General features: G+C 41.9%; 1 protein-coding gene across 1 annotated transcript in view; it reads left to right on the forward strand.

Moving 5' to 3' along the window:
- LOC139756055 (ubiquitin carboxyl-terminal hydrolase 19-like) overlaps positions 1-26,711 on the forward strand; it is a 197,528-nt gene that overhangs the window by 149,429 nt on the left and 21,388 nt on the right. The window contains 2 exon segments of the mRNA XM_071675047.1: positions 6,124-6,336; positions 19,870-20,200. Coding sequence (XP_071531148.1) covers positions 6,124-6,336; positions 19,870-20,200 — 544 coding nt within the window.

The following is a 26,711-nucleotide window of genomic DNA, read 5'->3' on the forward strand; positions in this document are numbered from 1 at the left end:
GTTGAAAAAAAAGAGAAAAAGTGTAGGGGACAGGACAGATCCCTGAGGGACACTGCTGTTGATGGAGAAAGGGGGGAGGCTGATCCATCGACAACCACAGAGGTAGATTGGCGATTGAGGAAGCTAGATATGAAAGAGCAAAGTGAAGGAGGGAGTCCAAAAGAGGATAGTGTAGAGATGAGACCCTGATGCCACACCCTGTCAAGAGCCTGAGAGATATGTCAAGGGCAGCTACACATGACTCCCTCTGAATCTTTCAGGGATGATGACCAGACATGAGTAAGATTGGAAAGAATATCACCAGTGGATCTTGCCTTATGGAAGCCATAGCAGTGATCAGAGAGAAGACTGCAATATTTAAGGTGTTAAAGGATATGGGAGTTGAGGAGGGATTCAAAGACTTTGGAAATGGTAGTTGTCAAAGCAATAGGACATTAGTTAGTGTGGTCAGAATGGTCACCCTTCTTTGTGATGGGATGTATCAATGCTTGCTTCTAAGAAGGAAAAGTTTTGGTTTTTAAACAGAAACGGAACAGACAAGCAAGCACAGGTGCAAGTTCAGGGACACACTCTTTCGGTGCACGGGGATGGGTGCCATCAGGATCATAATCCTTATTTTTGTCCAGAGAGAGAAGCATTTTTTGGACAGTCTGAAAAGAGATTACGGGAAGAGATATTATTAGTAAGAGGAGCATCAAGTGATGAAGGAATGTTATGAGTCATCCAAGGTGGAGTTAGAGGAGAAATGGGAGAGACAGCTATAGTACCATCAGAGGGGAAAAGTGAAGGGAAGGTAGACCGACAGTTGTTGTTAGAGATACCCTTAGCCAAAGACCAGAAAGACCTATCACTGGATGATGAAGAGAGGTTATTGCACTTTCTTTGAATAAAGGAACACTTCACCACTTGGAATAACATGCTTACAGTGATTACAGGCTGTGATGAAAGGTGAATGGGAGCCAGTGGAGGGAGAGTTTTTCCAAGCTTGATATGCCAGATCCCATGCCTTAATGGCCTCAGAACAAGATTGGTTGAACCATGGATTGGATGAAGAAGTCGTCATAGAGGAAGAGGGGATAAATGCTTCCATTTTGCAATGATAACTTCTGCTATGTGTTTGGCAAAGACAGAAGCATCACCACATAAGAAACAGTAATTTACCCAAGGAAGGTCAAAAAGAAGTTACGTAACTTATTCTAGTGAGCTTTGTTGAGGTGCCAGTATTTTTGCTTAGAAGGGGCTGCTAGAAGTAGAGGTGCCATTAGAATAGATACATTTATGAGAGTGTCATCAGATGAACCAATTGGGGTGAGGTTGTGTACTTACAGCGGGATGGACTAGAGTTAAAAAACAAATCCAGAATATTAGGAGAGTGGGAAGAACAAAGTAGTTTGTGAAGATGTAAGGGGTTTGTAGAAAAGTTGTATGGTTAAGAATGTATGTGAGAGATATTTGGAGAAACAGAGTGGCTTTTATTTGGCATTTTTGGCTCTGGATAATGCATATTATTATCATACATAAGCTACTGTGACCATGTTGCTCTGTTAGAATCAGAAGTGCAGGAAAACTATGGACTTCTTTAGGGCAAAGGTCCATGGCAAGACAGTACCCCCTTTCATCAACTGACGATGATACAGCCTTGCCAAGGGCAACTGTCTTACTTGCAGTGCATTCATGAGTGGGTGGAACCCAGTAACACCATAAGGTAGACAATGATGCCTTATGAAAGGTGCTGCAGATATATGGGGTAAATTGAAAGTTGATAAATGCAGTGAAAGCTTTCATGGGAGAGTAAGACATGTCTGTGAGTAGGAAGGGATGAGTGTGTGAAATTCCTTTGAAGATTGATCTGCAACAAGGATTTTTCTTGTCACCATGATGTTATAAACTGTTTGTGGATGGGATGGTAAATTTCTGTCATCTTGGAGCAAGTGATGGTTCTGTGGCAGAATGGAGATGAAGGTGCTCGGAAGGTGAATCAGTTGTTGATTGGAGATGACGTGACTTTGATGGCAGATTTCAGAGAAGAACATGATCAGCTGGTCACAGATTAGGAGAGTTTATTAATGGAGAATGTTGAATATGATTTTTTTATTCATACTTAATCACAGTTTCCCACATTAGCAAATAAGTGCTAGGAACAGCTGAAGAATGGCTACATTCGCTCACATCCATTCTCAAGCTGTTATGCGTACTGTGCTGAAACCACAGCTCCCTATCCAGAACCAACCCTCACAGAACGTTTCATAATTTCACCTGGCTACTTCTCATGCTCAGCTTCATTTCATTGACAGCATGTTCACCCTTTTATACCACATTGTTCCAGTTAACTCTATCCCATTGCACACCTTTCACCATCCTGCATGTTCAGGCCATGATCAGTCAAAATCTTTTTCACTCCATTCTTCCATCTCCAATTTGGTATCCCCCTTATTGTACCCTCCACTTCTGCCACATTCATTCTCTTTGTCAACCTCTCCTCACTCATTCTTTCCGTATGTCTAAACCATTTCTGCACACTCACATAAGCTCTTTCAACAACAATCCTTTTTATTACCACGCCTCTCTTTTACTAAATCATGCCACCTCACACCACATATTGTCCTCAAACATTTTATTCCCAACACCACCATCTTCTGCACATTCTCATCTATAGCCCACGCCTTGCATCAGTATAATACAGTCGGGACTACTATACCTTCAGATATGCCCATTTTTGCCCTTCCTGGTAATGACCTCCCTTTTCATACATTTTTCAGTGGTTCCAGAGCCTTCACTGCCTTCACCCACCTTCCATGGCTCCATTTGCCATGTCTGCTCCCAGACATCTAAAACATTTCATTTCCTTGAATTTTTCCCCATTCAAACTTACACCTCAGTTAACCTGTCCCTTTACCTTGCTAAGCCTAATAACCATGCTTTTATTCTTATTTTCTGTCAAAATTTTTCATTTTTCCACACAAGGTCATCAACTTCTGCAGTTCCTCACTGTAATCTGCCACTAGTGTCATGTCATCAACAAACATCAACTGGCTCAGTCCTTAGATCTCCTCATCCCCTACAGATTGCAGACTTGCCCCTCTTTCCAAGACTTAGCATATATCACCCTCACCACCCTGTCCATAAACAAATAGAATAACCATAGTGGCATCACAAACCCCTCCTGCAGGCCACCCTTCTTAGAACCACTCCCTCTCTGCTCTTACTACTTGTACACTTTCCTTAACCCATAAAAAAGGCTCACTGCTACTAGAAGCTTTCTTTACATGTTGTATGTTACACCCTCTTCAAGGGATCATTATTGACCATATCATGTGCTTTCTTCAGATCATAGATAGTGCATACAGATCCTTCTGTTTTTGTAAGTATTTCTCTTACTTTCTTTAAAGCAAACACCTGATCCACACATCTTCAACCACTTCTGATGCTCTTTACACATCTTCAACCTCTCAATAAATACCTTCCCATACATCTGACTAGGTGCACTTAACAGATCTAAACCTTAGTAGTTTGAACTCTCACTTTTATTCCCCTTGCCTCCATACATTAACGTGGACACTATAGAAGCATTCCACCAATCCTCAGGCACCTTACCATGATTTATGCATACATTGAAAATCCTAACTAACTAACTAACCTATCAACAACACAGTCAACCCCCTCCATTTGCCTTCATTGCTCTCTCTCTCTCTCTCTCTCTCTCTCTCTCTCTCTCTCTCTCTCTCTCTCTCTCTCTCTCTCTCTCTCTCTCTCTCTCTCTCTCTCTCTCTCCTCTCTTCTCTCTCTCTCTCTCTCTCTCCTCTCTTCTCTCTCTCTCTCTCTCTCTCTCTCTCTCTCTCTCTCTCTCTCTCTCTCTATCTATCTATCTATCTATCTATCTATCTATCTATATATATATATATGCTTGCTTACCCCCCCTTTTTTTTTATCCTCTGCTCATTTTTCTTGACCTCCTGCTTTCTTTTGACATCCTCAATTATTTGCACGCCTTCCCTCTAAGTATTGCCCTTATACTTCACTTTTCTCCTTCATTAGCAACTTTGTCAACACACCACTCACTACCCTTTCTAATATGCCTACCTTTCACCTTATGCATGCCACATGCATCTCTCACACATGCTAGCACTGCTTCCCTAAATACATCCCATTCATCACCCACTCCCTTAGCTTCATTTACTCTCACCTTTTGCCATTTTATACTCAGTGTCCTGTTATTTCTTCACGCAAGTCTCTTTTCCAAGCTCACAAATTCTCACCGCTCTCTTCTCACCCATAATATTCATTCTTTTCCATATCTTCACCCTAGTCTTACAAGGTAATGATCAGACATCCCACTAACTCTTCCCCCCCAACACACTTACACCCTAGTCTTTCCCTTGCATGTCTTTCAATTATGTCTTCTAGTAATGCCTGCTGACCATCTTTCTCACTCACATGTGTACACATATGTTTACACCTGTTTTTAAACCATTTATTCCTAGTCACCAGTCCTTTTTCAGCACACAACTCCATAAGCTGTCCATGATTTTCATTTACATTATGGAATACCCCAGGCCCCCTCAATTATACCCTCAATTGCCACATTACTCACATTCACATGTGAAATCACTCATTACTAATACCTGTTCTCTTGTGTCAATACTGCTGACACACTCACTCAACCGCTCCCAAAACACTTGCTTAGTGACTTTTCGTCCCATAGCTAAGTGTTTAAGCACTGATAATCATCAGTCTCTTACAGTCTACTTGCCTGCATCAGTCCAGAACTCAATTCCTTACACTCTTTCCCACACTTCCACAACTGTTTCAGTTGTAGTGCCCTCTCGCCAATCCCTGACTTTATTCCTAAGACATTCCCAAACCATTTTCCTCTTGACTCTTGAGCATTGTTTCACTCAGAGCCAGAACATTCAGGTATCTTTCCTCAAACATGCTTCTTATCTCACCTTTCTTCTTATCTTGGTTACATCCACACATATTTAGACACCCCACACTGATCCTTTGAGGAGGATAAGGACTCCCTGCTATAGAAATTGAAATACAAGAAGAGGGATTTTCAACCCCTTGCTTCTACCCCGCCTAGTTGCCACCTATGACACACAGGGAATTTTCTTCCACCCTCTACCCCAGGGAAGTGGAAATGGAAAAAAAGAAGGAAAAAAAATAGATCATGAAGTGCAGCAGGGGTTTGTTACGGGAGGGATTAAGTGTTAGTTGAATCTGATCTTGAGAAAGTAGAGTGCTTTTGGTATCTTGGAGTGAACATTGCAGATGAAGCCATAGGGGCTGAAATGAGTTACAAAGTGGAAAGGGGGAATTTGGTCCTGGGTGCTTTATGGAATGTGTGGAGAAAAAAAATTTGTAAACTATATACATTTGGGATTGGAAAATCTAGAATAGTGAACTGAGTGAGTAGTTGTATGTTAACATGTGTTATGTGAGGGATGCTGAGTTAGTGTATATTTATGTGTATTTTGAACATTAGCTTTGCCATCAGCAACTCGAGGGTGGGCCATTTTGATACCTGCTTCTTTCCTTACACATTGAACCTTTGGAACTCTCTACATTCTCATGTCTTTTCCAATAACATAGTATGACCTGGCACATTTCAAAAGAAAGGTTTTCTTTTTCTCAAATATTCGTAAATCCCTTCTCTCGTCTTTTCTTTTTCCATTTCATAATTCTCTTTGTATTTCACTTAGGGCCCAGCCTTGTTGTGGACTTTTGTCTGTAACTGGAGCCTTTAAAGAAGCATTAAAAATGTAGTAAGGGAGAATAAAAAAGTGACCATGGCCAAGGAAGGTCCTATCCTTTTCAGTATCCAGGTGGTATTATCTCCATGGTTGGTGGCTACCTACCAGTTATTACTTATGTAGGTAGATAGGTATTCATTTATTCCATTTCCTTCATGCTTTTTGGTTGTATGATAATTCCCATCTTTATCATAGCATGCCATTAAATTATGAATTATTTTATTTAGAAAATTGTATTGATTTTTTTATCAAAATAAAAGATAACTTTAAATCTTTCAGAACTGGCAGGTGGATTGTTGATGTACTACCAGATGATTTTGAAAGTACTATATTAAGGTCTAGAATGCTTCTGCATATATTTTTTTCTCAGATTAGCTGCAGACTTGTTCCTGAGCCTGTTGGGTGTCCCTTCATATTGTCCTTACCTGAAAGTCATGCAACATATTCCCGCCTTGCTCGTATGATGGAAGCTGCTGCTCGATACTCTGTGGATATCTTTCAGCCTCCAGTGTTCCACAGTTCATCACACCGAGGGAGCACATCAAGCATAGAACTTTCAAGTGAAGAAAATGATGATATGGAGGTATTTAGATAAGTTTCTGAATATTTATCTCTATCGTATGCTGTACATCTGTTCCTGTGCTCAAAACAGAATAGCAGATGTGGAATATTCCCCAGTTATCTTAAGAATTTTGTTTAAGAAAAGGTGCATACATAAGTATCCATGGGTGGGTGGGGTTAGATGTCGATAGGCACTATTGGATTGTCTTTCAATTGACATACATGCAAACAAGAGGTTATTTGTTCTCATGTGCTGAGAGAGGTAACATGTGGGATGTCTGATCATTTCTTAATGGAAGCATGTATGAAAGTTTGTAATGGCTGTAGAAAAAGGGTTAGTGACATGAGTGGCAGCGAAGTGTTGAAAGTGGGTGAGCTAGGAAAAGAGGCTGGAGAGATGCCAAAAGATATTGTGTAAGGAGTAGGAAAAGGTGCAAGTAAATGAAATAAGGAGAGTGGGTGAGTAGAGGAAGGTAGCTAAAGATGCATTGCATTTACGTATGGATGAATTGTATGGTATGTGGAAGGTGGGCATATGAGGAAGGGTATTGAGTGATGGTAAAAGTTCAGTTGCTAGTGAAAAAGAAAAGGGAGGTGTATAGATGATATCTCTAGGGAAGGAATGTGAGTGATTGTGAGGTTAATTGTCAGCAAAAAAAGTACCACTATATTTGCTTGGCTTTACCTTTTAGAATACAGGATGAGGAGTACTGATATATTTTCCTGGGTTTCATTATGTATTTGGCAGTGATACTGCACTAAGCAAGATAGGAAATCCTACAGCTGAAGGGACAAGGGAACTTTCCTTCATTGGAAAATCCTATTGCCTGCTGTCTGTTGTACTGAAAATGTTCTTGTGTGTCTTAGGAATAATTGGAAAATCTGGCAGTTGCAAAAGAAAATAATTATGATTCCCTCAGAAGAAAGCTAAGGTTTTTCAGTGATATTAGTCAACCCTTTTACTGTTTTATGACATTTAATATAACCTTTTAATGTGTGGCATTTGGCAACACTTCCAATAGCTTTCCCATTTTCTTTGGCTGTTATAGACATGGTGCAAGCACTTCTTAAAATGAGTATCAACAAAGTAATGATTTATTTTTGTTTGTCATCATTCAGTAAACAAATAATTGTTGATATTATTTCTTAAGATTTAAGATACACTGTCTTATGACATTTAATATAACCTTTTAATGTGTGGCATATGGCAATGCTTCTAATAGCTTTCCCATTTTCTTTGGCTGTTATAGACATGGTGCAAACACTTCTTAAAATGAGTATCAGCAAAGTAATGAATTATGCTTGTTTGTCATCATTCAGTAAACTAATAATTGTTGATATTATTTCTAAGATTTAAGATAGAAAATATGACATGAGGATAGGTTTTTGTAATGCAAAAGAAAAAGAATTCAAAAGTACCAATCTTACTTAAAGAACTGGAACAAAACTGCTGATTTCAAGATCTATTGAACCCAAGGGTGATAGTACTTTGCTGTTGAATTCATATAAGAAAAGGATAGGTGGTCAGGAGGAAAGTTCAGAGCTGGAAATGAGGGCAGATTTGGGATGGAGTGAGATAGTATTGATAATTATCAGGGAAAACAGGAAAACACTTTTAAAGTAGTTGAGTAGTGTTTATTTATTAGTTTTTTATATTATTTTGCTTTGTTGCTGTCTCCCGCGTTAACGAGGTAGCGCAAGGAAACAGACGAAAGAATTGCCCAACCCACCCACATACACATGTATATTCATGCACGTCCACACACGCAAATATACATACCTATACATCTCAATGTACACATATATATACACACACAGACATATACATTATCCCTGGGGATAGGGGATTAAGAATACTTCCCATGCATTCCCTGCGTGTCGTAGAAGGCGACTAAAAGGGGAGGGAGCGGGGGGCTGGAAGTCCTCCCCTCTCGTTTTTTTTTTTAATTTTCCAAAAGAAGGAACAGAGGGGGCCAGGTGAGGATATTCCAAAAAAGGCCCAGTCCTCTGTTCTTAACGCTACCTCGCTAACGCGGGAAATGGCGAATAGTTTAAAAGAAAGAAAGAAAGACATATACATGTATACACATGTACATAATCCATACTGTCTGCCTTTATTTATTCCCATCGCCACCTCGCCACACATGGAATAACAACCCCCTCCCCCCTCATGTGTGCGAGGTAGGGCTAGGAAAAGACAACAAAGGCCACATTCGTTCACACTCAGTCTCTAGCTGTCATGTAATAATGCACCAAAATCACAGCTCCCTTTCCACATCCATATACATACACGTCCACACACGCACATATATTTATTTATTTATTTATTTATTTATTTTGCTTTGTCGCTGTATCCCGTGTTAGCGAGGTAGCGCAAGGAAACAGACGAAAGAATGGCCCAACCCGCCCACATACAGATGTATATACATACACGTCCACACACGCAAATATACATACCTATACATCTCAATGTACACATATATATACACACACAGACATATACATATATACACATATACATAATTCATACTGTCTGCCTTTATTTGTTCCCATCGCCACCTCGCCACACATGGAATAACAACCCCCTCCCCCCCTCATGTGTGCGAGGTAGCGCTAGGAAAAGACACCAAAGGCCCCATTCATTCACACTCAGTCTCTAGCTGTCATGTAATAATGCACCGAAATCACAGCTCCCTTTCCACATCCAGGCCCCACAGAACTTTCCATGGTTTACCCCAGACACTTTACATGCCCTGGTTCAATCCATTGACAGCACTTCGACCCCGGTATACCACATCATTCCAATTCACTCTATTCCTTGCACGCCTTTCACCCTCCTGCATGTTCAGGCCCCGATCACTCAAAATCTTTTTCACTCCATCTTTCCACCTCCAATTTGGTCTCCCACTTCTCCTCGCTCCCTCCACCTCTGACACATATATCCTCTTGGTCAATCTTTCCTCACTCATTCTCTCCATGTGACCAAACCATTTCAAAACACCCTCTTCTGCTCTCTTAACCACACTCTTTTTATTTCCACACATCTCTCTTACCCTTACATTACTTACTTGATCAAACCACCTCACACCACATATTGTCCTCAAACGCACATATACATACCTATACATTTCAATGTATACATATATACACATACACAGACATATATTTACATACACATGTACATAATTCATACTTACTGCCTTTATTCATTCCCATCACCACCCTGCCACACATGAAATGACAAACCCCTCCCCCTGCATGCATGCCAGGTAGCGCTAGGAAAAGACAACAAAGGCCACATTCCTTCCCACTCAATCTCTAGCTGTCATGTATAATGCACCAAAACCACAGCTCCTTTCCCACATCCAGGCCCCTCAAAACTTTCCATAGTTTACCCCAGACATTTCACATGCCCTGGTTCAGTCCATTGGCAGCAAAGCGACCCCAGTATATCACATCGTTCCAATTCACTCTATTCCTTGCACGCCTTTCACCCTCCTGCATGTTCAGGCCTTGATCGCTCATACTGTTTTTCACTCCATCCTTCCACCTCCAATTTGGTCTCCCACTTCTCCTTTTTCCCTCCACCTCTGACACATATATCCTCTTTGTTAATCTTTCCTCACTCATTCTCTCCATGTGACCAAACTATTTCAATACACCCTCTTCTGGTCTCTCAACCACACTCTTTTTATTACCACACCTCTCTTACCCTTTCATTATTTACTTGATCAAACCACCTCACACCACATATTGTCCTCAAACATCTCATTTCCAATACATCCACCCTCCTCTGTAACCTCGCAACCATGTAACATTGTTGGAACGACTATTCCTTCAAACATACCCATTTTTGCTTTCCAAGATAATGTTCTCACTTTTCACACTTTCTTCAACGCTCCCAGAACTTTCGCCGCCTCCCCCACCTTGTGACTCACTTTCACTTCCATGGTTCCATCCGCTGCCAAATCCACTCCCAGATATCTAAAACACTTCACTTCCTCCAGTTTTTCTCCATTCAAACTTACCTCCCAATTGACTTGTCCCTCAACCCTACTGTACCTGATAACCTTGCTCTTATTCACATTTACTCTAAGTTTTCTTCTTTCACACACTTTACCAAACTCAGTAACCAGCGTCTGAAGTTTCTCACCCAAATCAGCCACCAGCACTGTATCATCAGCGAACAATAAGTTACTCACTTCCCAAGCCCTCTCTTCCGCAGCTGACTGCATACTTGCCCCTCTCTTCAAAACTCTTGCATTCACCTCCATAACAACCCCATCCATAAACAAATTAAACAACCATGGAGACATCATGCACCCCTGTTGCAAATCAACATTCACTGAGAACCAGTCACTTACCTCTCTTCCTACTCGTACACATGCCTTACATCCTCGATAAAAACTTTTCACTGCTTCTAGCAACTTGCCCCCACACCATATACTCTTAATACCTTCTACAGAGCATCTCTATCAACTCTCATCATATGCCTTCTTCAGATCCATAAATGCCACATACAAATCCATTTGTATTTCTGAGTATTTCTCACATACATTCTTCAAAGCAAACACCTGATCCACACATCCTCTACCACTTCTGAAACCACACTACTCTTCCCCAATCTGATGCTCTGTACATGCCTTCTTCCTCTCAAGTCAATACCTTCCCATATAATGTCCCAGTAATACTCAATCTTATACCTCTGTAATTTGAACACTTACCTTTATCCCCTTTGCCTTTGTACAGTGGCAGTATGCATGCTGCCTTTGTACAATGGCAGTATGTGTGCATTCCACCAATCCTCAGGCACTTCACCATGAGCCATGCGTACATTGAACATCCTCACCAACCAGTCAACAACACAGTCACCCCCCCTTTTTTTTTTTATAAATTCCACTGCAATACCATCCAGACCTGTTGCCTTTCCGGCTTTCATCTTCCGCAAAGCTTTCACTACCTCTTCTCTGTATACCAAACCATTCTCCCTGACCCTCTCACTTCGCACACGACCTCAACCAAAACACCCTATATCTGCCACTCTATCATCTAACACATTCAACAAACCTTCAAAATACGTACTCCATCTCCTTCTCACATCACCACTACTTGTTATTACCTCCCCATTAGCCCCCTTCACCAATGTTCCCATTTGTTCTCTTGTCTAACGCACTTTATTTACCTCCTTCCAAAACATCTTTTTATTCTTCCTAAAATTTAATGATACTCTCTCACCCCAACTCTCATTTGCCCTCTTTTTCACCTCTTGCACCTTTCTCTTGACATCCTGCCTCTTTTATTTATACATCTCCCAGTCATTTGCACTGTTTCCCTGCAAAAATTGTCCAAATGCCTCTCTCTTCTCTTTCACTAATAATCTTATTTCTTCATCCCACCGCTCACTACCCTTTCTAATCATCCCACCTCCCACATTTCTCATGCCACGAGCATCTTTTGCGCAAGCCATTACTGCTTCCCTAAATACATCCCATTCCTCCCCCACTCCCCTTATGCCCTTTGCTCTCACCTTTTTCCATTCTGTACTCAGTCTCTCCTGGTACTTCCTCACACAAGTCTCCTTACCAAGCTCACTTACTCTCACCACTCTCTTCACCCCAACATTCTCTCTTCTTTCCTGAAAACCTCTACAAATCTTCACCTTTTTCTCCACAAGACAATGATCAGACATCCCTCCGGTTGCACCTCTCAGCACATTAACATCCAAAAGTCTCTCTTTCACGCACCTATCAATTAACATGTAATCCAATAACGCTCTCTGGCCATCTCTCCTACTTACATTTGTATACTTATGTATATCTCTCTTTTTGAACCAGGTATTCCCAATCACCAGTCCTTTTTCAGCACAAATCTACAAGCTCTTCACCATTTCCATTTACAACACTGAACACCCCATGTACATCAATTATTCCCTCAACTGCCACATTACTCACCTTTGCATTCAAATCAACCATAACTATAACTCGGTCTCGTGCATCAAAGCTGCTAATACACTCACTCAGCTGCTCCCAAAACACTTGCCTCTTATAATCTTTCTTCTCATTCCCAGGTGCATAGGCACCAATAATCCCCCATCTCTCTCCATCCACTTTCAGTGTTACCCATATCAGTCCAGAGTGTACTTTCTTGCACTCTATCACATACTCCCACAACTCCTGTTTCAGAAGTAGTGCTACTCCCTCCTTTGCTCTTGTCCTCTCACCAACTGCTGACTTTACTTCCAAAACATTCCCAAACCACTCTTCCCCTTTACCTTTGAGCTTCGTTTCACTCAGAGCCAGGTTCCTTTCCTCAAAGATACTACCTATCTCTCCTTTTTTCTCATCTTGGTTACATCCACACACATTTAGACACCCCAGTCTGAGCATTCGAGGAGGATGAGCACTCCCCGCGTGACTCCTTCTTCCGGTTCCCCTTTTAGAAAGTTAAAATACAAGGAGGGGAGGGTTTCTAGCCCCCCACTCCCATCCCCTTTAGTTGCCTTCTACGACACGTGGGGAATGCGTGGGAAGTATTCTTTCTCTCCTATCCCCAGGGATACCCCCAGATGATATATAGGAATGTTGATATCAGGCAAAATTGAAAAAGTAAAAACTAGCTGAAGTTTTCTGAAGGACTTTGAATGTTTTAGATGATATTGTGACATGTGCAATGCTAGTCATGAGATGGTATGCAGAGCTAGAGTGTTGTGGCCAGTGGTATGGTGAATTAGGTGATGGTGAAAGTCTTACAAAAGAAGTGTGGCAGAAGGAGGTGAGGCTTCCTTTTGAGGTGCCTGAATACTGGCAGAATGCATGCATAGTTTCCTTCTATAAAGGTTAGGGGACAAAATGAATGCTCAAATTGCAGAGGATGTAAGTCTTAGGTATATCTGGTAAGCTGTATGAGAGGGTGGTGGTATGCTCAGAGCTTCAGAATGGGGCGGATCATTATGGCTTCAGGACTGTTAGAGGTTGTGTGGTTAGGCACTCGCTTTGAAAAATTTGTGTGAAAAATATCAGAATAATGAGATGTATTGGTATGTGGCATTCATTCAAGTGGAAAAGTCATATGACATGGTTAACAGAGATGGTTTTTAGAAGGTGAAATTGATATATTGTGTGGCAGGACAGGTACTAAATGCAGAGTAGTTTTTCAAAGAGAATAAGACATGTGAGCGAGTAGAAAGTGGGTGAGTAGCTCAAATTGAAGCTAAGTCTGCATCAAGGGTATGTAATGTCATTAAGGCTGTTTCAATCTGTTAATGGATGTGGGTGTTGAGGGAGGTGAATGTGAGGGTCCTGGAGAGAGTGGCAGGTCTCCAGGATGTTAGGGTTGGGGGCCTAGGGGATGAGTCTTTTGTTGTTTGCAAACAACTTGGCTAAAGTGGCACACTCAAAAGAGAAGCTCCAGAAGCTGGTGTCTAAGAGTGGGAGGATGTTAAGAGTTAATGAGAAGAAAAGTGAGGTGATGAGATATAGCAGAGGGTGAGAGGATAGATTAATGTAAGTCTGACCAGGGAGAATCTAGTGAAAGTGGAGGATCCCTTTAGATACATAGGAGTGGACATGGCTGTGGATGGAGCCATGGAATTGAAGTGTCATAGTGTGGTAGAGGGGGTTAGGGTCCTGGATACACTGAAGAGTATGTGAAAGGAGAGTTCATTATCTATTAGAATAAGAATGGGTATGTTTGAAGGTATTGTCTCGAACCAAAAATGCAAAAGAACAGAAGAGGGTGGATGTATTAGAAGTAAAGTGCATGTGGGCAGGAGGTGGTATGAAGCAGGTTGAATATGTAAGGAAAGACAACTTAGAAGAGGGATGTGTTAGTAAGTATTGTTTTCTGGTTTAGAGAACTCACCAAGGTGTGTTGAAATGGCTTGAACATGTGGAGACAATAATCAGAGAAAGGCTTATTGGGAAGGTAAACATGTCTGAAGCTTAGTTAGCCAGGGGACAAGGTATTGCTGAGATGGCAAGGTTAGTGTAAGTGCTCACAGCAAAAAGAAAAATTTTACTTGATTGTTAAGACTTTTCTTCTCAGTTGCCTATTGCATTACATAATTTTCTTTTCTTGGTTCTTCTGTGACTGATTTCAGTAATGTCTAAGGTTCTTCTCATGTTAGTTACATCTACACACACAATTAAGCACCCCAAACTGAGCCTTTGAGGAGGATGAGCACTCCCTACTTGCCTCCTTCTTTTGTTTCGTCATTTGGAAATTGAAGTACAAGGAAGGGATGTTCCAGCCCCCTGCTTTTGCCCCCATTAGTCACTTCAGAGGTAGAATTCTTTCTACCACTCACACACACACACACACACACACACACACACACACACACATGAAGAATGGCCCATCCGATCATATACACATATATATGTATATATATTCACAGGTGGAAAGATGGAGTGAAAAAGATTTTGAGTGATCGGGGCCTGAACATGCAGGAGGGTGAAAGGCGTCCAAGGAATAGAGTGAATTGGAACGATGTGGTATACCGGGGTCGACGTGCTGTCAATGGATTGAACCAGGGCATGTGAAGCGTCTGGGGTAAACCATGGAAAGTTCTGTGGGGCCTGGATGTGGAAAGGGAGCTGTGGTTTCAGTGCATTATTACATGACAGCTAGAGACTGAGTGTGAACGAATGGGGCCTTTGGTGTCTTTTCCTAGCGCTACCTTGCACACATGAGGGGGAAGGGGGTTGTTATTCCATGTGTGGCGGGGTGGCGATGGGAACAAATAAAGGCAGACAATATGAATTATGTACATGTGTATATATGTATATGTCTGTGTGTGTGTATATATGTGTACATTGAGATGTATAGGTATGTATATTTGCGTGTGTGGACGTGTATGTATATACATGTGTATGTGGGGGGGTTGGGCCATTCTTTCGTCTGTTTCCTTGCGTTACCTCGCTAATGCGGGAGACAGCGACAAAGCAAAATAAATAAATGAAATAATATATATTCATAAACACATATGCATATGTACACATATCAACCTATGCATACACAGACATATGCATATATGATATATACACATGTACATATTCATACTTGCTTGCCTTCATCCTTTCCTGGCATCACCCCTCCCCCCTGCTTCAGCGAGGTAGTGCCAGGAAAACAGAGAAATTCCACATTCGTTCACACTCAGTCTCTAGCTGTCATGTGTAATGCACCAAAACCACAGCTCCCTATCCACATCCAGGCCCCACAGACCTTTCCATGGTTTACCCCAAACATTTTACATGCCCTGGTTCAGTTCATTGGTATCACGTTGACCCCAGAATACCACATTGTTCCAATTCGCTCTATTCCTTGCACTCCTCTCACCCTCCTGTATATTCAGACCCTGATCACTCAAATTCTTTTTCACTGTATTCCTCCACCTCCAGTTTGGTCTCACACTTCTCCTTGTTCCCTCCTACTCTGACTCATATATCCTCTTTGTCAATCTTTCCTCGTTCATTCTCTCCATATGTCCAAAGCATTTCAGCACACCCTCTTCTGCTCTCTCAGCCACACTCTTTTTATTACCACACATCTCTCTTACCCTTCTTTTACTTGATGAAACCACCTCACACCACATATTGTCCTCAAACATTTCATTTCCAACACATCCACCCTCCTCCATACAACCCTATCTATAGCCCATGCCTTGAAACCATATAGCATTATTGGAACTACTGTTCCTTCCAACATACCATTTTTGCTCTCCAAGATAACGTTCTTTCCTTCCACACTTTCCTCATTGCTCCCAGAACCCTCGCCCTCTACCCCACCCTGTGACTCACTTCCGCTTCCATGGTTCCATTTGTTGCTAATTCCACTCCCAGATATTTAAAACACTTCACTTCCTCCAATTTTTCTCCATTCAGACTTGCCTCTCAATAAACTTGTCCCTTAACTCTACTGAACCTAATAAGCTTGCTCTTAGTTACATTTGTACTCTATTTTCTTCTTCCACAAACTTTTCCAAACTTAGTCACCAATTTCTGCAATTTTTCCCTCGAATTAGCCACTAGAGTTGTATCATTGGCGAACAACAACTGACCTACTTCCCAGGCCCTCGCATCCCCAACAGACTGCATACTGACTCCACTCTCCAAAACTGTTGCATTTACCTCCTTAACCACCCCATCCATAAACAAATTAAACAACCATTGGGACATCACACACCCCTGCTGCAGACCGACATTCACTGGGAACCCATCACTCTCCTCTCTTCCTACTGTGCACAGGCCTTACATTCTTGGTAAAAAGTTTTTACTGCTTCTAGCAACTTACCTCCCACACCATATGCTCTTGAAACCTTCCACAAAGCATCTCTGTCAACCCTATCATATGCCTTCTCTGATCCATAAATGCTGCATACAAATTCTTCTTTTTTTCCAAGTATTGTTTGAGGACAATATGTGGTGTGAGGTGGTTTGATCGAGTAAGTAATGTAAGGGTAAGAGAGATGTGTGGAAATAAAAAGAGCGTGGTTGAGAGAGCAGAAGAGGGTGTTTTGAAATGGTTTGGGTACATGGAGAGAATGAGTGAGGAAAGATTGACCAAGAGGATATATGTGTCGGAGGTAGAGGGAACGAGGAGAAGTGGGAGACCAAATTGGAGGTGGAAAGATGGAGTGAAAAAGATTTTGAGTGATCGGGGCCTGAACATGCAGGAGGGTGAAAGGCGGGCAAGGAATAGAGTGAATTGGAACGATGTGGTATACCGGGGTCGACGTGCTGTCATTGGATTGAATCAGAGCATGTGAAGCGTCTGGGGTAAACCATGGAAAGTTGTGTGGGGCCTGGATGTGGAAAGGGAGCTGTGGTTTCGGGCGTTATTACATGACAGCTAGAGACTGAGTGTGAACGAATGGGGCCTTTGTTGTCTTTTCCTAGCGCTACCTCGCACACATGAGGGGGAGGGAGATGTTATTCCATGTGTGGCGAGGTGGCGATGGGAATGAATAAAGGCAGACAGTGTGAATTGTGTGCATGTGTATATATGTATGTGTCTGTGTGTGTATATATATGTGCACATTGAGATGTATGGGTATGTATATTTGCGTGTGTGGACGTGTATGTATATACATGTGTATGTGGGTGGGTTGGGCCATTTCTTTTGTCTGTTTCCTTGCGCTACCTCGCAAACGCGGGAGACAGCGACTAAGCAAAATAAATAAATATAATATTTCTCGCATACATTTTCAAAGCAAACACCTCATCCACACATCCTCTGCCACTTCTGAAACCAAACTGCTTTTTTGCAATCTGATTCTTTTTTGAACAAGGATGAAATATCAGCAGTTATCAGTTTGAAATCAAAATCAGCATAGATGTCATTAAGCTTGTTAACTAAATCTACAATGTTCATGATATTAGAATTTGGTATCGTACGAGCAAGTGGGCCTCATAAAGAAACTAACGATTTTGATAATTTATATTTGAATACACATATACATATACATGTGTATACACATGTACATGTTTGTCATTATACATTCCTAACACCACAAGAAACAGCATGAGTGCATGAAAAAATAAGAAATTTCATACACATTCCTTTCTTCTGCCCCACACCTGATTACCACCCATTTTTGTTTGATTTCTCACCCTTTGTATATTACCTCCTTTATTTTCTCTCAAGTGAATCAGTTCTCTTTATCACCATTATCATCCATTTCCCAAGCCTTGGGAGCTGTTACTGATCAGTCCCCGCCCTGACATTTGATCCACAGGAGTTGCTTACTCTGAATTTTTCTCTTTATCCTTTACACTTCTTCCCGTATGGTTATTTTAAAAACAATTAATTCATCATTCATGTTTCTAGACGGGTTCATGTGTATTATCACTGAAAAATTCCTGTTGCAGATACCGTTGTCTTATGTGTCTTTGGGTATTTGAGTTTATGGCTTATCTGTGGTATATTGTTGCCATCAGATTTACTTTACTCAGTTTGTTCATTTCTGAAAACAATTATCCTTTTTCATACAACTTTAGGTAAAAGATAGAGCATTTTTCTAATTTTTACTTTGAATACCCAGGGTAGAAATGTTTTCCCTATGGCAACACTTCAGATCACTCAAAAAATTTCCCCTGATCAACTGGCCCTGGCGGCTCCAGTGACTAGGTAACTTTGTTTTCCCATATTTTGTCAATCGCATGATATTTTAGGGGTTCATCATTGATATGTGTCTCAGTGTAACCAAACCAACTTGGCTGCAACAGAAAACCAGGCATTGCCTTAGAATGTTTTGAGTATGTAACATTTCTTTGTGCAGCATGCATCCACATGTCCCACCAGCATACACTAAAGAGACAGAGTCCACTGCCCTTGCACTCATGTCACCCATCATTAGTACTCAGTCCCTTGCATCAAAATTGCTGAAGCACTCATTCAGCTCCTCCCAGAACACTCACCTCTCTGTTTTTTCCCAGTTAGTACTGATTTTATGGGTTTGACATTTGCTTCTCCAAAATCCTGAAGAAAAATGTAAGGATGAGTCAAGTTGCTAATTGTAAGCTAATTATTGCTGCAGAAAATGCTTTGTGTGCACATATTGTATGTGACAGTAACATCAAAGGAGTATGCAGTAAAGTCCAAGGGAGTTAAAAGTTTCGTACTAATATCTTTGTCTGTATGAACTTTTTTGTTTTCTTGATTGCATTTTCCTGCATTGGCAAGGTGATGCTTGGAACAGACGATGAAGAAAGACCACATTTGCTCACATCCATTCTTTAGCTGTTGTGTAATGAACTGAAACTTGACACTAAAGTTTTTCTTTTTTTCTGAATGGATAACATTTTTATCAAGCTTATACCCTCTTCAGGCCCTGTCCCTGGTGTTTTGGCACATTATGCACCAACTTTTCTAGGGCCTTGAGCACCATGAGCAAGCCCTGCTTAATGGCAAAATTTTGTGGTAGGTGTGTAGGTATTCTCTTTTATTTTTCAGTTTCTTCATTCAAAATAAGGATACATTACAATCATAAGGTATTTTAATAATGCCTCAGAATTTTTCATTCAGAACACTGTGTTAGCTAAACTCTTTTCTTATATTGATGAATCCCAAAGATTTTTTAGATGTTAGTACACTGATGTATTATATTACTTTGATGGTAATTAAACTGCCACTACCCAGTATTGACCTGAGATGTGGTGTTTCCAGACATCACATGCATGAGATTACATTGCATGTGAAAAGTCACCTTTGGCAAGACTGTATCAGTAGGAGTACAGTTTTATTAAAGAACTAATCAGTCAAAAGGAGTCCACATTTCCATGCTACTGGAAGTAGCACTGCCTTAGGCTGCAGGAACCTCTGAATGGATGTTCTAGGTAATGCCAGGACTCTTTCATTGAAAGATATACTAGGTTAATTAAAATAAATGGATGTGAGTGAGTGCATCCTTTCTCCATCAGTTTCTGCTGCTACCTCACTTATGCAGGAAATGCCTCTCAAGTGTGAAAATAAAGATACCCCTGAGATGTTTACTTGATACATGCAGTGCAATGCCTGTGTCTTATTAGGTCATTCATTAACATAAATAATATTTCAGGTTGAGGATGGTGAGCCTGAGGATAAGGGAGATACCAGTGATATTTTGATGGCTGGAGAAAGTTCTTTAGCAGATGGTCCAACCCACTGGGCAGATGAGGGTGCTGTTGGTAGTGATGGTGGTGCTTGTGACAGTGGTGGAGGTAGTGATGGTGGTGGAAGCAGTGGTTGTGATGAACCTCCACAGCTTTCTACGTCCCCAAGTATTCGAGGGGTACAGCCTCGTGGAAGTGTGCAGTTGCCCTCAGCAACACAGTTATTTGTCATTCGGCCTGTAAATAACCGAGCCCAAAATCTGTCAGCACCAGCAGGAGAAATGCTTGAAGATAAAGGTATGAATACTTTTAGATTAAATTACAGTACTTTTTTAAAATATAATGTAGTACAAATGTAGTCCAAATGTTTCATAGCCAAGTGTCACAAACCAAAGATAATTTTGGTTAAAGCTTTTGGTTCATGAATTTGTTCACTGGAATGATGACACATTGAATAACACACACATACACACACACACACACACACACACATATTTTTTTTTTCTTTGTTGCTGTCTCCCGCGTTTGCGAGGTAGCGCAAGGAAACAGACGAAAGAAATGGTCCAACCCACCCCCATACACATGTATATACATACGTCCACACACGTAAATATACATACCTACACAGCTTTCCATGGTTTACCCCAGACGCTGCACATGCCCTGATTCAATCCACTGACAGCACGTCAACCCCGGTATACCACATAGATCCAATTCACTCTATTCCTTGCCCTCCTTTCACCCTCCTGCATGTTCAGGCCCCGATCACACAAAATCTTTTTCACTCCATCTTTCCACCTCCAATTTGGGCTCCCACTTCTCCTTGTTTCCTCCACCTCCGACATATATATCCTCTTGGTCAATCTTTCCTCACTCATTCTCTCCATGTGCCCAAACCATTTCAAAACACCCTCTTCTGCTCTCTCAACCACGCTCTTTTTATTTCCTCACATCTCTCTTACCCTTACGTTACTTACTCGATCAAACCACCTCACACCACACATTGTCCTCAAACATCTCATTTCCAGCACATCCATCCTCCTGCGCACAACTCTATCCATAGCCCACGCCTCACAACCATACAACATTGTTGGAACCACTATTCCTTCAAACATACCCATTTTTGCTTTCCGAGATAATGTTCTCGACTTCCACACATTCTTCAAGGCTCCCAGGATTTTCGCCCCCTCCCCCACCCTATGATCCACTTCCGCTTCCATGGTTCCATCCGCTGCCAGATCCACTCCCAGATATCTAAAACACTTTACTTCCTCCAGTTTTTCTCCATTCAAACTTACCTCCCAATTGACTTGACCCTCAACCCTACTGTACCTAATAACCTTGCTCTTATTCACATTTACTCTTAACTTTCTTCTTTCACACACTTTACCAAACTCAGTCACCAGCTTCTGCAGTTTCTCACATGAATCAGCCACCAGCGCTGTATCATCGGCGAACAACAACTGACTCACTTCCCAAGCTCTCTCATCCCCAACAGACTGCATACTTGCCCCTCTTTCCAAAACTCTTGCATTCACCTCCCTAACCACCCCATCCATAAACAAATTAAACGACCATGGAGACATCACACACCCCTGCCACAAACCTACATTCACTGAGAACCAATCACTTTCCTCTCTTCCTACACGCTGATGATACAGCACTGGTGGCTGATTCATGTGAGAAACTGCAGAAGCTGGTGACTGAGTTTGGTAAAGTGTGTGGAAGAAGAAAGTTAAGAGTAAATGTGAATAAGAGCAAGGTTATTAGGTACAGTAGGGTTGAGGGTCAAGTCAATTGGGAGGTGAGTTTGAATGGAGAAAAACTGGAGGAAGTGAAGTGTTTTAGATATCTGGGAGTGGATCTGGCAGCGGATGGAACCATGGAAGCGGAAGTGGATCATAGGGTGGGGGAGGGGGCGAAAATTCTGGGGGCCTTGAAGAATGTGTGGAAGTCGAGAACATTATCTCGGAAAGCAAAAATGGGTATGTTTGAAGGAATAGTGGTTCCAACAATGTTGTATGGTTGCGAGGCGTGGGCTTTGGATACAGTTGTGCGCAGGAGGATGGATGTGCTGGAAATGAGATGTTTGAGGACAATGTGTGGTGTGAGGTGGTTTGATCGAGTAAGTAAGGTAAGGGTAAGAGAGATGTGTGGAAATAAAAAGAGCGTGGTTGAGAGAGCAGAAGAGGGTGTTTTGAAATGGTTTGCGCACATGGAGAGAATGAGTGAGGAAAGATTGACCAAGAGGATATATGTGTCGGAGGTGGAGGGAACGAGGAGAAGAGGGAGACCAAATTGGAGGTGGAAAGATGGAGTGAAAAAGATTTTGAGTGATCGGGGCCTGAACATGCAGGAGGGTGAAAGGAGGGCAAGGAATAGAGTGAATTGGATCGATGTGGTATACCGGGGTTGACGTGCTGTCAGTGGATTGAATCAGAGCATGTGAAGCGTCTGGGGTAAACCATGGAAAGCTGTGTAGGTATGTATATTTGCGTGTGTGGACGGTATGTATATACATGTGTATGGGGGTGGGTTGGGCCATTTTCTTTCGACTGTTTCCTTGCGCTACCTCGCAAACGCGGGAGACAGCGACAAAGCAAAAAATATATATATATATATATATATATATATTCCATAGCCAGAGGTTGAACCATTATGTGACATTCATTTTTTTCATTCATTTCAAGCTAGAAGTTTCAGTTTTCTAAATTGTTTCTTATATTTCTCATATGTATATATATGTATGTGTGTGTGTGTGTATATGTGCGTATGTATGTGTATGTGTGTGTATGTGTATATGTATATATATATGTATATTATCCCTGGGGATAGGGGTGAAAGAATACTTCCCACGTATTCCTCGCGTGTCGTAGAAAGCGACTAGAGGGGACGGGAGCGGGGGGCCAGAAATCCTCCCCTCCTTGTATTAACTTTCTAAAATGGGAAACAGAAGAAGGAGTCACGCGGGGAGTGCTCATCCTCCTCGAAGGCTCAGAGTGGGGTGCCTAAATGTGTGTGGATGTAACCAAGATGTGAAAAAAGGAGAGATAGGTAGTATGTTTGAGGAAAGTAACCTGGATGTTTTGGCTCTGAGTGAAACGAAGCTCAAGGGTAAAGGGGAAGAGTGGTTTGGGAATGTCTTGGGAGTAAAGTCAGGGGTTAGTGAGAGGACAAGAGCAAGGGAAGGAGTAGCAATACTCCTGAAACAGGAGTTGTGGGAGTATGTGATAGAGTGTAAGAAAGTAAATTCTCGATTAATATGGGTAAAACTGAAAGTTGATGGAGAGAGGTGGGTGATTATTGGTGCATATGCACCTGGGCATGAGAAGAAAGATCAAGAGAGGCAAGTGTTTTGGGAGCAGCTGAATGAGTGTGTTAGTGGTTTTGATGCACGAGACCGGGTCATAGTGATGGGTGATTTGAATGCAAAGGTGAGTAATGTGGCAGTTGAGGGAATAATTGGTATACATGGGGTGTTCAGTGTTGTAAATGGAAATGGTGAAGAGCTTGTAGATTTATGTGCTGAAAAAGGACTGATGATTGGGAATACCTGGTTTAAAAAGCGAGATATACATAAGTATACTTATGTAAGTAGGAGAGATGGCCAGAGAGCGTTATTGGATTACGTGTTAGTTGACAGGCGTGCGAAAGAGAGACTTTTGGATGTTAATGTGCTGAGAGGTGCAACTGGAGGGATGTCTGATCATTATCTTGTGGAGGCTAAGGTGAAGATTTGTATGGGTTTTCAGAAAAGAAGAGTGAATGTTGGGGTGAAGAGGGTGGTGAGAGTAAGTGAGCTTGAGAAGGAGATCTGTGTGAGGAAGTACCAGGAGAGACTGAGTACAGAATGGAAAAAGGTGAGAACAATGGAAGTAAGGGGAGTGGGGGAGGAATGGGATGTATTTAGGGAATCAGTGATGGATTGAGCAAAAGATGCTTGTGGCATGAGAAGAGTGGGAGGTGGGTTGATTAGAAAGGGTAGTGAGTGGTGGGATGAAGAAGTAAGAGTATTAGTGAAAGAGAAGAGAGAGGCATTTGGACGATTTTTGCAGGGAAAAAATGCAATTGAGTGGGAGATGTATAAAAGAAAGAGACAGGAGGTCAAGAGAAAGGTGCAAGAGGTGAAAAAGAGGGCAAATGAGAGTTGGGGTGAGAGAGTATCATTAAATTTTAGGGAGAATAAAAAGATGTTCTGGAAGGAGGTAAATAAAGTGCGTAAGACAAGGGAGCAAATGGGAACTTCAGTGAAGGGCACAAATGGGGAGATGATAACAAGTAGTGGTGATGTGAGAAGGAGATGGAGTGAGTATTTTGAAGGTTTGTTGTATGTGTTTGATGATAGAGTGGCAGATATAGGGTGTTTTGGTCGAGGTGGTGTGCAAAGTGAGAGGGTTAGGGAAAATGATTTGGTAAACAGAGAAGAGGTAGTGAAAGCTTTGCGGAAGATGAAAGCCGGCAAGGCAGCAGGTTTGGATGGTATTGCAGTGGAATTTATTAAAAAAGGGGTGACTGTATTGTTGACTGTTTGGTAAGGTTATTTAATGTATGTATGACTCATGGTGAGGTGCCTGAGGATTGGCGGAATGCGTGCATAGTGCCATTGTACAAAGGCAAAGGGGATAATAGTGAGTGCTCAAATTACAGAGGTATAAGTTAGTTGAGTATTCCTGGTAAATTATATGGGAGGGTATTGATTGTGAGGGTGAAGGCATGTACAGAGCATCAGATTGGGGAAGAGCAGTGTGGTTTCAGAAGTGGTAGAGGATGTGTGGATCAGGTGTTTGCTTTGAAGAATGTATGTGAGAAATACTTAGAAAAGCAAATGGATTTGTATGTAGCATTTATGGATCTGGAGAAGGCATATGATAGAGTTGATAGAGATGCTCTGTGGAAGGTATTAAGAATATATGGTGTGGGAGGAAAGTTGTTAGAAGCAGTGAAAAGTTTTTATCGAGGATGTAAGGCATGTGTACGTGTAGGAAGAGAGGAAAGTGATTGGTTCTCAGTGAATGTAGGTTTGCAGCAGGGGTGTGTGATGTCTCCATGGTTGTTTAATTTGTTTATGGATGGGGTTGTTAGGGAGGTAAATGCAAGAGTTTTGGAAAGAGGGGCAAGTATGAAGTCTGTTGGGGATGAGAGAGCTTGGGAAGTGAGTCAGTTGTTGTTCGCTGATGATACAGCGCTGGTGGCTGATTCGTGTGAGAAACTGCAGATGCTGGTGACTGAGTTTGGAAAAGTGTGTGGAAGAAGAAAGTTAAGAGTAAATGTGAATAAGAGCAAGGTTATTAGGTACAGTAGGGTTGAGGGTCAAGTCAATTGGGAGGTGAGTTTGAATGGAGAAAAACAGGAGGAAGTGAAGTGTTTTAGATATCTGGGAGTGGATCTGGCAGCGGATGGAACCATGGAAGCAGAAGTGGATCATAGGGTGGGGGAGGGGGCGAAAATCCTGGGGGCCTTGAAGAATGTGTGGAAGTCGAGAACATTATCTCGGAAAGCAAAAATGGGTATGTTTGAAGGAATAGTGGTTCCAACAATGTTGTATGGTTGCGAGGCGTGGGCTATGGATAGAGTTGTGCGCAGGAGGATGGATGTGCTTGAAACGAGATGTTTGAGGACAATGTGTGGTGTGAGGTGGTTTGATCGAGTGAGTAACGTAAGGGTAAGAGAGATGTGTGGAAATAAAAAGAGCGTGGTTGAGAGAGCAGAAGAGGGTGTTTTGAAGTGGTTTGGGCACATGGAGAGGATGAGTGAGGAAAGATTGACCAAGAGGATATATGTGTCGGAGGTGGAGGGAACAAGGAGAAGAGGGAGACCAGATTGGAGGTGGAAAGATGGAGTGAAAAAGATTTTGTGTGATCGGGGCCTGAACATGCAGGAGGGTGAAAGGAGGGCAAGGAATAGAGTGAATTGGAGCGATGTGGTATACCGGGGTTGACGTGCTGTCAGTGGATTGAATCAGGGCATGTGAAGCGTCTGGGGTAAACCATGGAAAGCTGTGTAGGTATGTATATTTGCGTGTGTGGACGTATGTAAATACATGTGTATGGGGGGGGGTTGGGCCATTTCTTTCGTCTGTTTCCTTGCGCTACCTCGCAAACGCGGGAGACAGCGACAAAGTATAATAAAATACAGTAATATATATATATATATTCCCTGGGGATAGGGGAGAAAGAATACCTCCCACGTATTCCCTGTGTGTCGTAGAAGGCGACTAAAAGGGAAGGGAGCAGGGTGCTGGAAATCCTCCCCTCTCGTTTTTTTTTTCTTTTTTTTCCAAAAGAAGGAACAGAGAAGAGGGCCAGGTGAGGATATTCTCTGAAAGGCCCAGTCCTCTGTTCTTAATGCTACCTCGCTATCGCGGGAAATGGCGAATAGTATTAAAAAAAAATATATATATATATATATATATATATATTTTTTTTCCTGATACAGCAAAAAAAAAGAATGATACAGCACTGGTGGCTGTTTCATGTGAGAAACTGCAGAAGCTGGTGACTGAGTTTGGTAAAGTGTGTGAAAGAAGAAAGTTAAGAGCAAATGTGAATAAGAGCAAGGTTATTAGGTACACTAGGGTTGAGGGTCAAGTCAATTGGGAGGTAAGTTTGAACGGATAAAAACTGGAGGAAGTAAAGTGTTTTGATATCTGGGAGTGGATCTGGCAGCGGATGGAACCATGGAAGCGGAAGTGGATCATAGGGTGGGGGAGGGGGCGAAAATTCTGGGGGCCTTGAAGAATGCGTGGAAGTCGAGAACATTATCTCGGAAAGCAAAAATGGGTATGTTTGAAGGAATAGTGGTTCCAACA

Source organism: Panulirus ornatus, chromosome 2 (genome assembly GCF_036320965.1).
Source record: "Panulirus ornatus isolate Po-2019 chromosome 2, ASM3632096v1, whole genome shotgun sequence".
NCBI classification, from domain to species: domain Eukaryota; kingdom Metazoa; phylum Arthropoda; class Malacostraca; order Decapoda; family Palinuridae; genus Panulirus; species Panulirus ornatus.